Here is a 12,325-nt window from a genome sequence, read left to right on the forward strand (position 1 = left end):
TTTTACTTTCAATTTTATTGATTTCTCCTTTTAATTTTTGTATTTCGAGTTTAATTTTTGGTTGGGGGTTTATAATTTGGTCTTTTTCTAGCCTTTTAAGTTGTAAGCCCAATTCGTTAATCTTCTCTTTCTCAATTTTCTTCAAATAAGCCTCTAAAGATATAAAATTTCCCCTTATTACTGCTTTAGCTGCATCCCAAAGATTTTGATATGATGTCTCATCATTATCATTATCTTGGGTGAAATTGTTAATTGTTTCTATAATTTGCTCTTTCACCCAGTCATTCTTTAAGATGAGATTATTCAGTTTCAAATTACTTTTTGGTCTATTTACCCCTAACTTTTTACTGAATGTAGCTTTTATTGCATTGTGATCTGAGAAGAAGGCATGTTGTTTAAATGTCTCAGAAAAATGTTTAACAAGACAATCTAGTGGAGGTTTTGGTTTTGAAACAGATTTTCCCATAATAAAGTGGCCTTATACCATATACCACTAGAACTCCTAATATCTTTTTAACAGGTTATTTTTTTCCTTTTGTCAGAATAGCCAAGCTTTTTCTGTCCCTTTCTCACAGTTATTTTTTTTTTAAACCTTAAGCCACAAAATATGCAATAATATACAAGACATACAGAACACTGATCACCCTTAGATTGCACAATTATAACATTCAGTAAGACATTGACATCAAAACCAGAGCCAGATGGTCTCTTAAAAAGACATCCAGATTTATACTCTGGAATGGCCAGAGTTGTGCCAACTGGCACACAGAACCGATGTGTCTTAGGAGACACTCAGGGACTGCCAAGTGCGTCTAGTTCGACACTACTTCTCAAAATTTTAACACCTGTCGGTGTCCTGTTATTCTGAGAATCCAGGTGTTAGCACAAGCAGGTAACCAGATAGTGCCCAAAAAGGCACTTAGAATCAGATCAGACCAGGTGTCTAGGAGACACAAAACCAGAGGGTATTATCCAGCACCCTGAATAATAACCTTCTCAGAATTCAGTGCCCATCAATATTCGATTATTCTGAGAATCCAGGTTCTAATACAAACAGACAGACAGACAGACCAGATTGTGTCTTCCAACACCTGGACTTACTCTCCTCTGGCCTAATCGAAAGCATCCACTGTTGGATGTGGCCGAGCCGGTGAACTGCTCTCTTCCTGGAGCCTCTGGAGAAATTCAGAGGATTAACCTTTCCCAAGAAAAAGGAAATCTCCAGGCCCAAAGTGCAGAGTTGAAATGTATCTAACCCCTCGTCCTATTCTTAGTTTCTAATATCTTGCTGGGGCCTCCAAAATATAATGCTGGCGAAACTGAGGCAGGATAGAGATGAGAGAACAATTTGATTATTTTATTGGAGAGTGAATCAATTGGCTGGATCAGCATCTCCTCTCAAAGTATCCAGCTCTGAATGTCAAAATGCAGGACTCTTTTCTAGGGTAACAAGAACAATGACATAATGGAGGAGGTACCTGGATGGGGATGACCTAATGGGGGAGGTACTGGAGACACTCCTGATATTCTAATGATATTGAAAATGGATAAAGACCTTTATCCCATCAAACACTAAGAGGGAAATATAGCCTAAGGTCTAAGATATAAGATTTTATCCTAACATTAAGAGGGAATGGTTATAACCTGAGGCAGAATAACTGAATAGGACAATTAGGGAAACTGGGTCAGGACATTAATAGAGAACTGTAGCACAACAAGAGAATGCCTAGATATTCCATTCAAAATTCTTTTCTTTAAATGTTGGCTCACGGCTCTTCCATTTATTTTTAAACTTTCCAAACTTTCAAATCCCTTTCAATCTGTTTTCATTTCCCCCTTTTTCTGCTTTTTTTTCCCCCACAAGGCCACTGCAGTCAGCCAGAGGTAAAGAGAGAGAGAAAAAGATTTTTCAAACTTCTTTTCTTACCTAAGCCACGCTGAAAGAATTACTACTCTGAATGAATTCCACTTTGAGCAATTCAGCCTGATATATTTCTAAGCCTGCAAGACAGAGGCTTGGCGCTTCATCCCCTGTGCTATAATAATAATATATATAGGCCCATTAAATGCCAGATACTGTGCTGAGCCATTTAGAGATATTAACTCATTTACTAATACTAAAACTACTACAAATGGAGCACATCCTATGAGCCGGGCCCTGTGCTAAGGGCTTCACAATTACCTCATTTGATCCTCACTGCACCCCCAGGAGGTAGGTGCTATTATTACCCCATTTTATATCAGGGCAAACTGAGGCAATCAGAGGGATTTTCCAGGATCCCACAGCCAGCAGGTGTCTAAGGCTGCAGTAGGACTCGGTTCTCCCTGGCTCCAGCCTGAGCTCCATGTTCTACCCCCTTAGCTGCCCCTTTGTTCAGGCCAGGTGCCCCTGGAGCTCCTGACTTAGCCCTTGCCCTCCCCCTTAGCTTGGCTCTCTCCCTTCCCAGAGAACAATAGACTTGGCCAGGACCATGGAGAGCCCTGGGCCCCTCCTCCACAGGCCTGAGGTCTGTTCTGCCTGAGGCTGGACCAGATCATGGACCTGGAGCCAGGAGCCCTCAGAGGTCAGGAGTCTGATCCCCTCCTGCTCCAGAAGAGGCCCAGGAGTTCAGGGATCTCAGGCAATAAAGAGGTCAGTTGGGATCCCCCTGGGGGTAAATGATGGGGGATGTGCTGAGAACTCCCTCTGTGCTGGTCAGTGTGGGAACCAAAGGGCACAGCAGAGGTTTGGGAGCTCCTGGTCCCGGGTTCTAATGGCAAAGAGGCCCAGAGAGGGGGTTCAGCCTCAAGGCCTGGGAAAAGGTGCTCAGGGAGCCCTGGCAAAGCAGGGGCAATGTGGCCTGTTCTTGTGTATTATTCCCATTGATACAGTGACCTGTGGGGCAGATATGGGCGCTCCTGAGCCCTCGGGAATCCCCATTTCCTTCTGTTTTAAGAGCTGTGATCACTGGGGAGGCAGCGCCCTGGAAGTCCTTCCCTTCCAGGAGGCTGATGGGAACATATTAGATGTGTCACAGATGCTGGTTCTGAGTCCTTGCTGTTGGGCCTTCTCTCTGTGGAAGGAAATGAAGAGCCGTCCTGCTGCCAGTCCCCCTGTGTGTCTCCTGTTCCCTTTTCTAGCCAGGATGGCAGTCGTCTCTTCAGTGTTCTGGATGGGCTGCAATGGTCCCCTCAGGACCTGGAGGGTCAGTTTCCCCTTGTCTTTACCAGAAATTCACTCCAATATCCCCAGACAAAAGCAGTTCCTGAGGAGGGTCAAAGTCAAAAGAGACAAAGTTCTGTGGAATTCCCAGAGTTCTCTGCCAGAGGGGGAGGGCTGACTGAAGTCTCCTTGTCCAAAGGGCTCCCAGCAGGATCCCAGATGAATCCACCTGGAAATGAAGTCCTTACAAACCACTGGTCTCTACCACAGCTTCTTTACTCACAAAATGCCCCAGGAAATGTTTTGGTGCTTGTGGCCTATGTGTGTGTGAGCATGTGTGTGAGTGTGTGTGTGTGTGTGTGTGTGTGTGTGTGTGTGTGTGTGTGTGTGTGTAACTGAAGCCTCCCTCATTCCCCCAATATCCTCTGCTAGGCAGGGTAAAGGGGCCAATGTCCCAAGCTTCAGGAATTTTGTGCAGCTATTTTCAGGGATTCTTCTAGGGAGTTGGAAGTTGCACTTCTCCCAAGGTTGTCTGATCTTGGAAGAAATTTGTTGATTAATGTCTTGGCCTCTATTCTGTTCTGTGAGTTACCATAAGCACTTTTTCCTGCCCTGCAGCTGTGAGAAGATCCATATTCTGCTGTTGCTAAATGTTCTTGTGTGCTAGTTCTCTTCCTCACTCTCAAACTGTGAGCCAGGCAGGTGTGCTCGATCTGGGTACTGGCAAAGCCACCGAGTCCTGTCCCAGGGCTTTAAAAGAGACCCTTGTGATACCTTTCTGACAAGTTCTTCAAGCCTCTGATTACAAGAACTGCTACAATGCCTGCCACTTCTGCAGTTTCAGGTGTTGTGTTTTCAGTGGCTACTTATTGAGCTCCTGGTTTACACCAAGTGCTTTGAATGTCACACAAATGGTTTTAAAGTTTATCCTGGAGATGGGAGAAAACTACAGGAGATTATCAAGGATGGTAGTGCCAGGGTCTTGCAGAACAATCCCTTCCAAGGCAGGATAGTGGGCAGAATAGGAGAGGTTTAAGGCAGAGACACCCACCAGGAAGCTATTGAGATAATCTGGGTGTGAAGTCATGAGGATGAGTCAGAGAACAGAAGGGGAACATATTAGAGAGATATTGCAAGCAGACTTGGCAATACATTCTATAAAGGGGTGAGAACCAATGAGGACTTGAGTGTGAAACTGAAACTATAAACCCAGGAGATGCAGGCAACCCTGCAGGTGTCAGAGGGTAATTTCTGTGTCCCAGAAGAAACTCAGATTTGACCCCACCTGAAAATAACAGCATAAGACTCCATAAATTCTCATGTACAATTGACTTTCCCTGAGGTACCACTCACTGATGAGCATTTCTCCTCTTTTTCAGCTACACTCCTACCTGAAGAAAACCCAGTTTAAACCTGAAAATAAAACCACAGGAATCCATAAATTTTCATGTACAATTGCCTCTCCCTGAGGTACCGCTCACTAATGAGCATTTCTCTTCTCTTTCAGCTACACTCCTACCTGAGGAACACCCAGTTTAAAAACATTGTTGGTGAGCAGGTGTTTGTGGATGAGAACAGACGTATAGAGGCTCAGTATGCCATTCTGAACTATGTATACTTTGATTTTTATAATGATTATATTCTGTACGTGGGGGATTTTAACCCAGAAGTTCAGCCTGGTCAAGATTTTACAATTTGTGCAAATGTCATAGTGTGGGACCTGTGGAGTTCAAAGGTCAGAGACATTATTGTTAATTTATATTCCTAAATAGGAAGAAACCTTGACCTCTGTGATGTACTCTCCATTATTGACAGGTGCAGCAGGGTGGGAAAATGGCTAGAATGTAAGATCTCGTTCTCTTTCACTTGTCATAAGTTCATACATTTGTCCCCTGTTTTCTCTGTAGCAATCCTCTTTAACATTTCTTACAGCACTATAATACTTTATTATATTTATGCACATCTACATAAGTATATTGTTAAACACACAGAGTAATTGTTTCATATATATAAATATATGTAATTTTTATCTATGTATTCACACAGATCTATAAATATAATATGTAGTTCAACAAATCTTCAATTTATGGGTACCATTTCATATTCATATTTTTTGTCATTTCCAAAGCAGATATAAATATATTTAATTGTTTTTTTTTTCAACTTATATAGCAAAGAAGGAAAAAGCCTTTAATTTGTACACAGCAGAACATAGAGGAGTCAATATATAACCATGACTTTCCTTTACATATTACTTACTTTTTTCCTAAAAGATATATCTGTGTATATATCTATCTATTTGTGTGTTTGTGTGTGTGTGTGTGTGTGTGTGTGTGTGTGTGCAAAACTATAGTCACCATGTTCTATCTCTCTTTGGAGGTAAATTGTTTATACTTGCATCTGTCCTTTGTTTTAGAAGTTATAGCACACAAAATGTCTTAATCTTCAAAATATTTTTAGAAAACCATTGTTGTTACTGTGGACAATATTTTCTTAGGTGAACTCATTTTATTTTTTGTTATTTCATGCAACTTTTTTCCTCTTTTCCTAAAATAAACCAGGTTATCATGTCTAATAGCACACCACTATTCTATTATTATTATGTATATCAAATCTTGTTTAGTCACCGTGGATACAGCACTGACTCTGGGGCCAGAGGGACCTGAGTTTACATCCAATCTGAGACAATGAACACTGCCTAGATGTTTGACCCTGAGCAAGTCACTTAATCCCAATTCACACATACACCCATGCACCCTCTCACCCATACACACACTCACAAACACACACACTCACACATACATTCACTCATAACCAAATAACACCAATGTCTCTTAGAATTATCTTTTATCATCTCATTGTTGAAATGAACCAAGTCCATCAGAGCTGATCAACATATAATCTTAGTACTCAGTAAAATGTTGTCAGGGTTCTGTTCATTTCACTCAGCCTCATTTTAATTAAGTTTTTCTAAGTTTTTCTCAAATCATCCTGGTCATCCTTTCTTATAGAACAATACTATTCCATGAAATTCCTATGCTATAATTTATTCAGCCCTTCCCCAACTGATGGGAATCCACTCAATTTCCAGTTCCTTGTCCCTGTAAAAAGAGCTGCTCAAAACATTTTTTCATCTATGTGTTCTTTGCCCTGTTTTAAGATCTCTTTGAGATAGACACTCAGTAGAGACACTGCTGGATAAGAGGATATGCCCATTTTCTTAGTCCTTTGAAAATTCTTGAGAGTGGTTGAGTCATTCTAGAACTCCACCATAATGCATTAGCGTCCAAGTTTTTCCATATCTCCACCAACATTAATTATTATATTTTCCTGTTATTTTATTCAGAGAAAGTGTCCTTTAAAATGATTTTCATAGTCAATATAGATTTAGAACAGTAGTCTTCATACTTTTTAAATAGGGGGCCAGTTCACTGTCCCTCAGACTGTTGGAGGGCTGGACTATAGTAAAAATAACAGCTCACATTTTGTCTCCGCCCCTCAGCCCATTTGCCATAACTTGGTGGGCTGAATAAAGGACCCATCTCCCCCCGGGTCATAGTTTGAGAACTACTGATTTAGGGTATATTTTTATATGACGACAAATGGCTTCAATTTCTTCATCTAAAAATAGTTGGTTCATTCTTTTGACCATTTATCAATTAGGGAATGGCTTATATTTTTATAAAATTGACTCATATACATACATAACATGTATATATATATATATATATATATATATATATATGTGGGGGGGGTGTATGTATGTGTGTGTGTGTGTGTATACATATATAAATATAGGTATTTATTTATTTGAGAAATGAGATCTTCAAAAGAGAGAGTGCAGTAAAAGGAAAAAAAAAATCCCCAATCTTACTAGTTCTGTTCAAATCTTGGCTATCTTGAGTTTTTTTTTTGCAGAATGTTTTCCATTTGATTTACTCAAAATTATCCATTTTGCATTTTTAATGTTCTCCATTTCTTCTTTGGTCATAAAATCCTCTCTTCTCCAAATATCCAAGGGATAGACCAGCCTTTATTCCCATAATTTGCTTATAGTATCATTATTTATGCCTAACTCACAAACCATTTTTTTCTTATTTTAATATAATACATTAAATGTTGATTAGTGTCTAGTTTCTGTTGTATTATATTTCAGGTTTCCCAGCACCTTTAGTCAATGAGTGAATTCTTCTCCCAGAACATGCAGTCTTTCATTTTATCAAACACTACATTACTATAATTGTTGACAATTCTGCATTGTGTATCCAACTTATTCCACTGATCCACTGTGTTTGTTGCCACTAGCAAATACCTTTGAGGGGTACTGTAATAATAGTTTTATTTCTATAAGTTCTAGACCTTATTTGTTTGCATTTTTCATTATTTTATTAATTCTTGAATTTTGTTATTCCAGGTGAATTTTTAAAATTATTTTTCTGATTCTAAAAAGCAATGTCTTGGCAGGAGGATTAGAATGGCACTGAATAAGTAGGTTAATTACAATTAACATTTGATGAGATTACCTTGGCCTATACATGAGCAGTTGATATATTTCTGATTGTTTAGATCTCACTTTATCTGTATGGAAAGTGTTTTGTAATTCTATTCCTATATTTCAGGCCTTGTCTTAACAGACAAACTCCCAAATATTTTATATGTCTACCATTATTGTAAATGTCTTTTTCCTTTCCATGCCTTAATGCTAAATTTTTTTGTTACCATAAAGAAATACTGATAATATTTTTGTGTTTATTTTACATTCTGTGGAACTGTTAATGTTGTTAATTGTTTCTAGTAGCTTGAATTGCATAATTATAACATCATGTTACCCACAAAGAGTGATATGTTTTCCTGCACAAATTACCAGATTCATTCAAAAATTTCTTCTGTTTTATTTGGTTAAACTAACATTGCTGAATAATAGTAGTGAGAATGGGCAACCCTATCTTATTGTCGATGTGTTGAGCTTGTCCTCATAAACATATAATATTTGCTGAAAGGTTTAATGAGAAGGTATTTATAATATTTAAAAGTACTCCATTTATCCCTCTGCTCTCTAGAGTTTTTAATAAAAAATAGATGTTGCATTTTCCCAAATCATTTCTCTGCATGGATTGAGATAATTTTATGACATATGATACTTTGGTTTTCCATATAGAAGATTATGTTGATAGTTTTGCTTATACAGAGCCAGCCTTGAATTTCAGATATAAATCCCACTTGGGCATAATGCATTATGTCTGGTGATAAGCTACTAGAATCTCTTTTCCCATACTTTAAATTTTTTTGTATCAATATTCATTAGGGAAATTGGTTTATAATTTTTCTTTGTATTTTGGCCTTTTTTGGTTTACATATTTGGTAGGATTCTTTCTTAAATCATTTTTCCAAATAGTTTACATAGTATTAGAATTTATTGTTCTTAAATGATGAAGAGAATTCACTGGTCCAGGAAATTTTTTTTGAGGGGATTGAGTTAACTTATTTTCCAATTACCCTTTTCTAAAATGAACGTGTTTAATTATGTTATTTCCTTTTCTGTTATTCGGGACAAGGTATAGTTTTCTAAGGATTCATTCATTTCATTTAGATTCATGTCATCTTAATTAGCATAAATTGGGGAAAATTGCTCCTAATTTTTGCTTAAATTTCTAATTCATTCTTTTTTTTTAATTTAATTTTTTATTTTACTTTATAACTTTTTTTTTGACAGTACATATGCATGGGTTATTTTTTACAACATTATCCCTTGCACTTACTTCTATTCAGATTTTTTTCCCTTCCTCCCCCAACCCCCTCCCCCAGATGGCAGGCAGTCTTATACATGTTAAATATATTATAGTATATTTTAGATACAATATATGTGTGTAGAACCGAATTTCTTGTTGCACAGGAAGAATTGGATTCAGAAGGTAAAAATAACAGTTTACACTCATTTCCCAGTGTTCCTTTTCTGGATGTAGCTGATTCTGTCCATTATTAATCAATTGGAATTGGATTAGCTCTTCTCTATGTTGAAGATATCCACTTCCATCAGCATACATCCTCATACAGTATCATTGTTGAAGTGTATAATGATCTTCTGGTTCTGCTCGTTTCACTCAGCATCAGTTGATGTAAGTCTCTCCAAGCCTCTCTGTATTTCTCCTGTTGGTCATTTCTTATAGAACAATAATATTCCATAACAATCATATACCATAATTTACCCAGCCATTCTCCAATTGATGGACATCCATTCATCTTCCAGCTTTTAGCCACTATGAAAAGGGCTGCCACAAACATTTTGGCACATACAGGTCCCTTTCCCTTCTTTAGTAGTTCCTTGGAGTATAAGCCCAGTAGTAGTATGGCTGGGTCAAAGGGTATGCACATTTTGATAACTTTTTGGGCATAATTCCAGATTGCTCTCCAGAATGGTTGGATTCTTTCACAACTCCACCAACAATGCATCAGTGTCCCAGTTTTCCCACATCCCCTCCAACATTCATTGTTATTTGTTCCTGTCATCTTAGCCAATCTGACAGGCGTGTAATGATATCTCAGAGTTGTCTTAATTTGCATTTCTCTGATCAGTAGTGATTTGGAACACTCTTTCATATGAGTGGAAATACTTTTAATTTCATCATCTGAAAATTGTCTGTTCATATCCTTTGACCATTTATCAATTGGAGAATGGCTTGATTTCTTATAAATTAAAGTCAATTCTCTGTATATTTTGGAGATGAGGCCTTTATCAGAACCTTTAACTGTAAAAATGTTTTCCCAATTTGTTACTTCCCTTCTAATCTTGTTTGCATTAGTTTTGTTTGTACAGAAACTTTTTAATTTGGTGTAATCAAAATGTTCTATTTTGTGATGAATAATGGTCTCTAGTTCTCCCTTGGACACAAACTCCTTCCTCCTCCACAAGTCTGAGAGGTAAACCATCCCATGTTCCTCCAATTTATTTATGATTTCGTTCTTTATGCCTAAATCTTGGACCCATTTTGATCTAATCTTAGAGTTAAATGTGGGTCCATGCCTAGTTTCTGCCATACTAATTTCCAGTTTTCCCAGCAGTTTTTGTCAAATAGTGAATTCTTATCCCAAAATTTGGGATCTTTGGGTTTGTCAAACACTAGATTGCTATTTTTATTCACTATCTTGCCCTGTGAACCTAACCTATGCCACTGATCAACTAGTCTATTTCTTAGCCAATACCAAATGGTTTTGGTGACTGTTGCTTTATAATATAGTTCTAGATCAGGTACAGCTAGACCACCTTCATTTAATTTTTTTTCATTACTTCCCTTGAAATTCTCGACCTTTTGTTGTTCCAAATGAATTCTGTCATTATTTTTTCTAGGTTATTTAAATAGTTTCTTAGAAGTCTGATTGGTATAGCACTAAATAAATACATTAGTTTAGGGAGTATTGTCATCTTAATTATATTCGCTCGGCCTATCCAAGAGCACTTAATGTCTTTCTAATTATTTAAATCTGACTTTATTTTTGTGGCAAGTGTTTTGTAATTTTGCTCATATAATTCCTGACTCTCCTTTGGTAGATATATTCCCAAATATTTTATACTATTGACCGTTATTTTGAATGGAATTTCTCTTTGTATCTCTTGCTGTTGGATTGTGTTGTTAATGTATAAAAATGCTGAGGATTTATGTGGATTTATTTTCTATCCTGCAACTTTGCTAAAATTCTGAATTATTTCTAAATTTGTAATTCATTCTTGATAAGTTCATGCTGTTCATGTTTGATTCTGGTAACTTGGTTTTCTTCTTTCCTTTTTCTAATCAAATTAACCAAAATTTTATCTATTTTGTTGTGTTTTTTAATAAAATTCAAATATCAATTTTATTATTATTTCAAGTCTTCTCCCTTTCTATTGTATCCATTTCTGATTTAATTTTCAGAAGTTTTACAATTTAATTGGAAATTTTAACTTCATTCTAATTCTAGCTTTTTTACTTGAATACCAAGTTCATTGATCTCCTCTTTATCGATGGTATACCTATGAACATTTAGAGACATAAATTTTCACCATTTACTGTTTTGCTTCAATGCATAATTACTGGCATGCCATCAATCATCTGTTGTTAGACTTACTCATTATTTAGGATTCAATTATTTACTTTCTAATTAAGGTTGGGTCTATTTTTCCTTGGTCATTTTTTAGAAATAATTTTTATTGCATCACAATTTGAAAAGCAAGCATTTGCACATCTGTCTTTCTATATTTGATTCAGAGGATCTTATGCTCTAAGAAGTGGCCAGTTTTTCTAGAAGTGCTATGGTCCACTGAGAAAAAAAAAAAGGTCTATTCCTCTCTATCCTCATTCAATTGTCTTCAGAGATCTGTCTTACCTAATTTTCTAAAATTCTATTCACATCCTAAACTGCTTTCTTGTTTACTTTGTGCTTGGATTTATCTAGTACTTACTACTTTGTAATTACTATTTTGTTACTCCTGGTTCTATTTTCTATATCATTAGGTTCTCCAATGAAATATTTTATATTTTCTTCAAAATTTTCACTTAATTTTTACTTTAATTTCATTGATTTTATGTGTACTTGAGTCATTCATTTCCATTTGTCAGATTCTAAATTTTAGTAAACTACTTTTTTTCTGTCAGTCTTTCACCTCCTTTTGTATTTGGCCAATTATACAAATTGGCCATGGACATGGACATGGAACTTTTATTCCATGGCTTTTTAAAAATTTATCCAATTTTATGTTTAAGGAGTTATTTTATTTTTTAAATTTTCTCAATCATATTTTCATTTCTTTACATTTTTTTAAATTATAGCTTTTTATACACAACACATATGCATGGATCATTTTTCAACACTGATTCTTGCAAAACATTTTAATCCAACTTTTCCCCTCCTTTCCCCTACCCTCTCCTTTATATGGCAGGTAGACCAATACATGTCAAATATGTTAAAGTATATGTATTTAACATATACAATATATGTAAACATATAAGGTTCTTAAAAAAGAGCTAGAAAAAAAATTGGCAAAGTAAAGGAAAGCTTTGCAAGAGGTTCAGGAAATCATCTCCCTGAAAAACAGAATTTGTGAAATGGAAAAGATAAACATTCCCACGTAAAGATAATATGTGAATTGGAAAAGTTAAACAATTGCAAAGAAAACATAATTTGTGAATTGGAAAAAGAAAATACTTCTTT

At 36.5% G+C, this 12,325-nt stretch overlaps 1 protein-coding gene across 1 annotated transcript in view; it reads left to right on the plus strand.

Moving 5' to 3' along the window:
• Nucleotides 1-2,536: 2,536 nt before the first annotated feature.
• Nucleotides 2,537-12,325, plus strand: part of LOC141550087 (vomeronasal type-2 receptor 26-like) — a 44,986-nt gene continuing 35,197 nt past the window's right edge. Inside the window, exons 1-2 of the mRNA XM_074280741.1 lie at nucleotides 2,537-2,632; nucleotides 4,650-4,786. Of these exons, the coding sequence (XP_074136842.1) occupies nucleotides 2,537-2,632; nucleotides 4,650-4,786 (233 nt within the window). The remainder of the gene's footprint in view (nucleotides 2,633-4,649; nucleotides 4,787-12,325) is intronic.

Source organism: Sminthopsis crassicaudata, chromosome 1 (assembly GCF_048593235.1).
Source record: "Sminthopsis crassicaudata isolate SCR6 chromosome 1, ASM4859323v1, whole genome shotgun sequence".
NCBI lineage: Eukaryota > Metazoa > Chordata > Mammalia > Dasyuromorphia > Dasyuridae > Sminthopsis > Sminthopsis crassicaudata.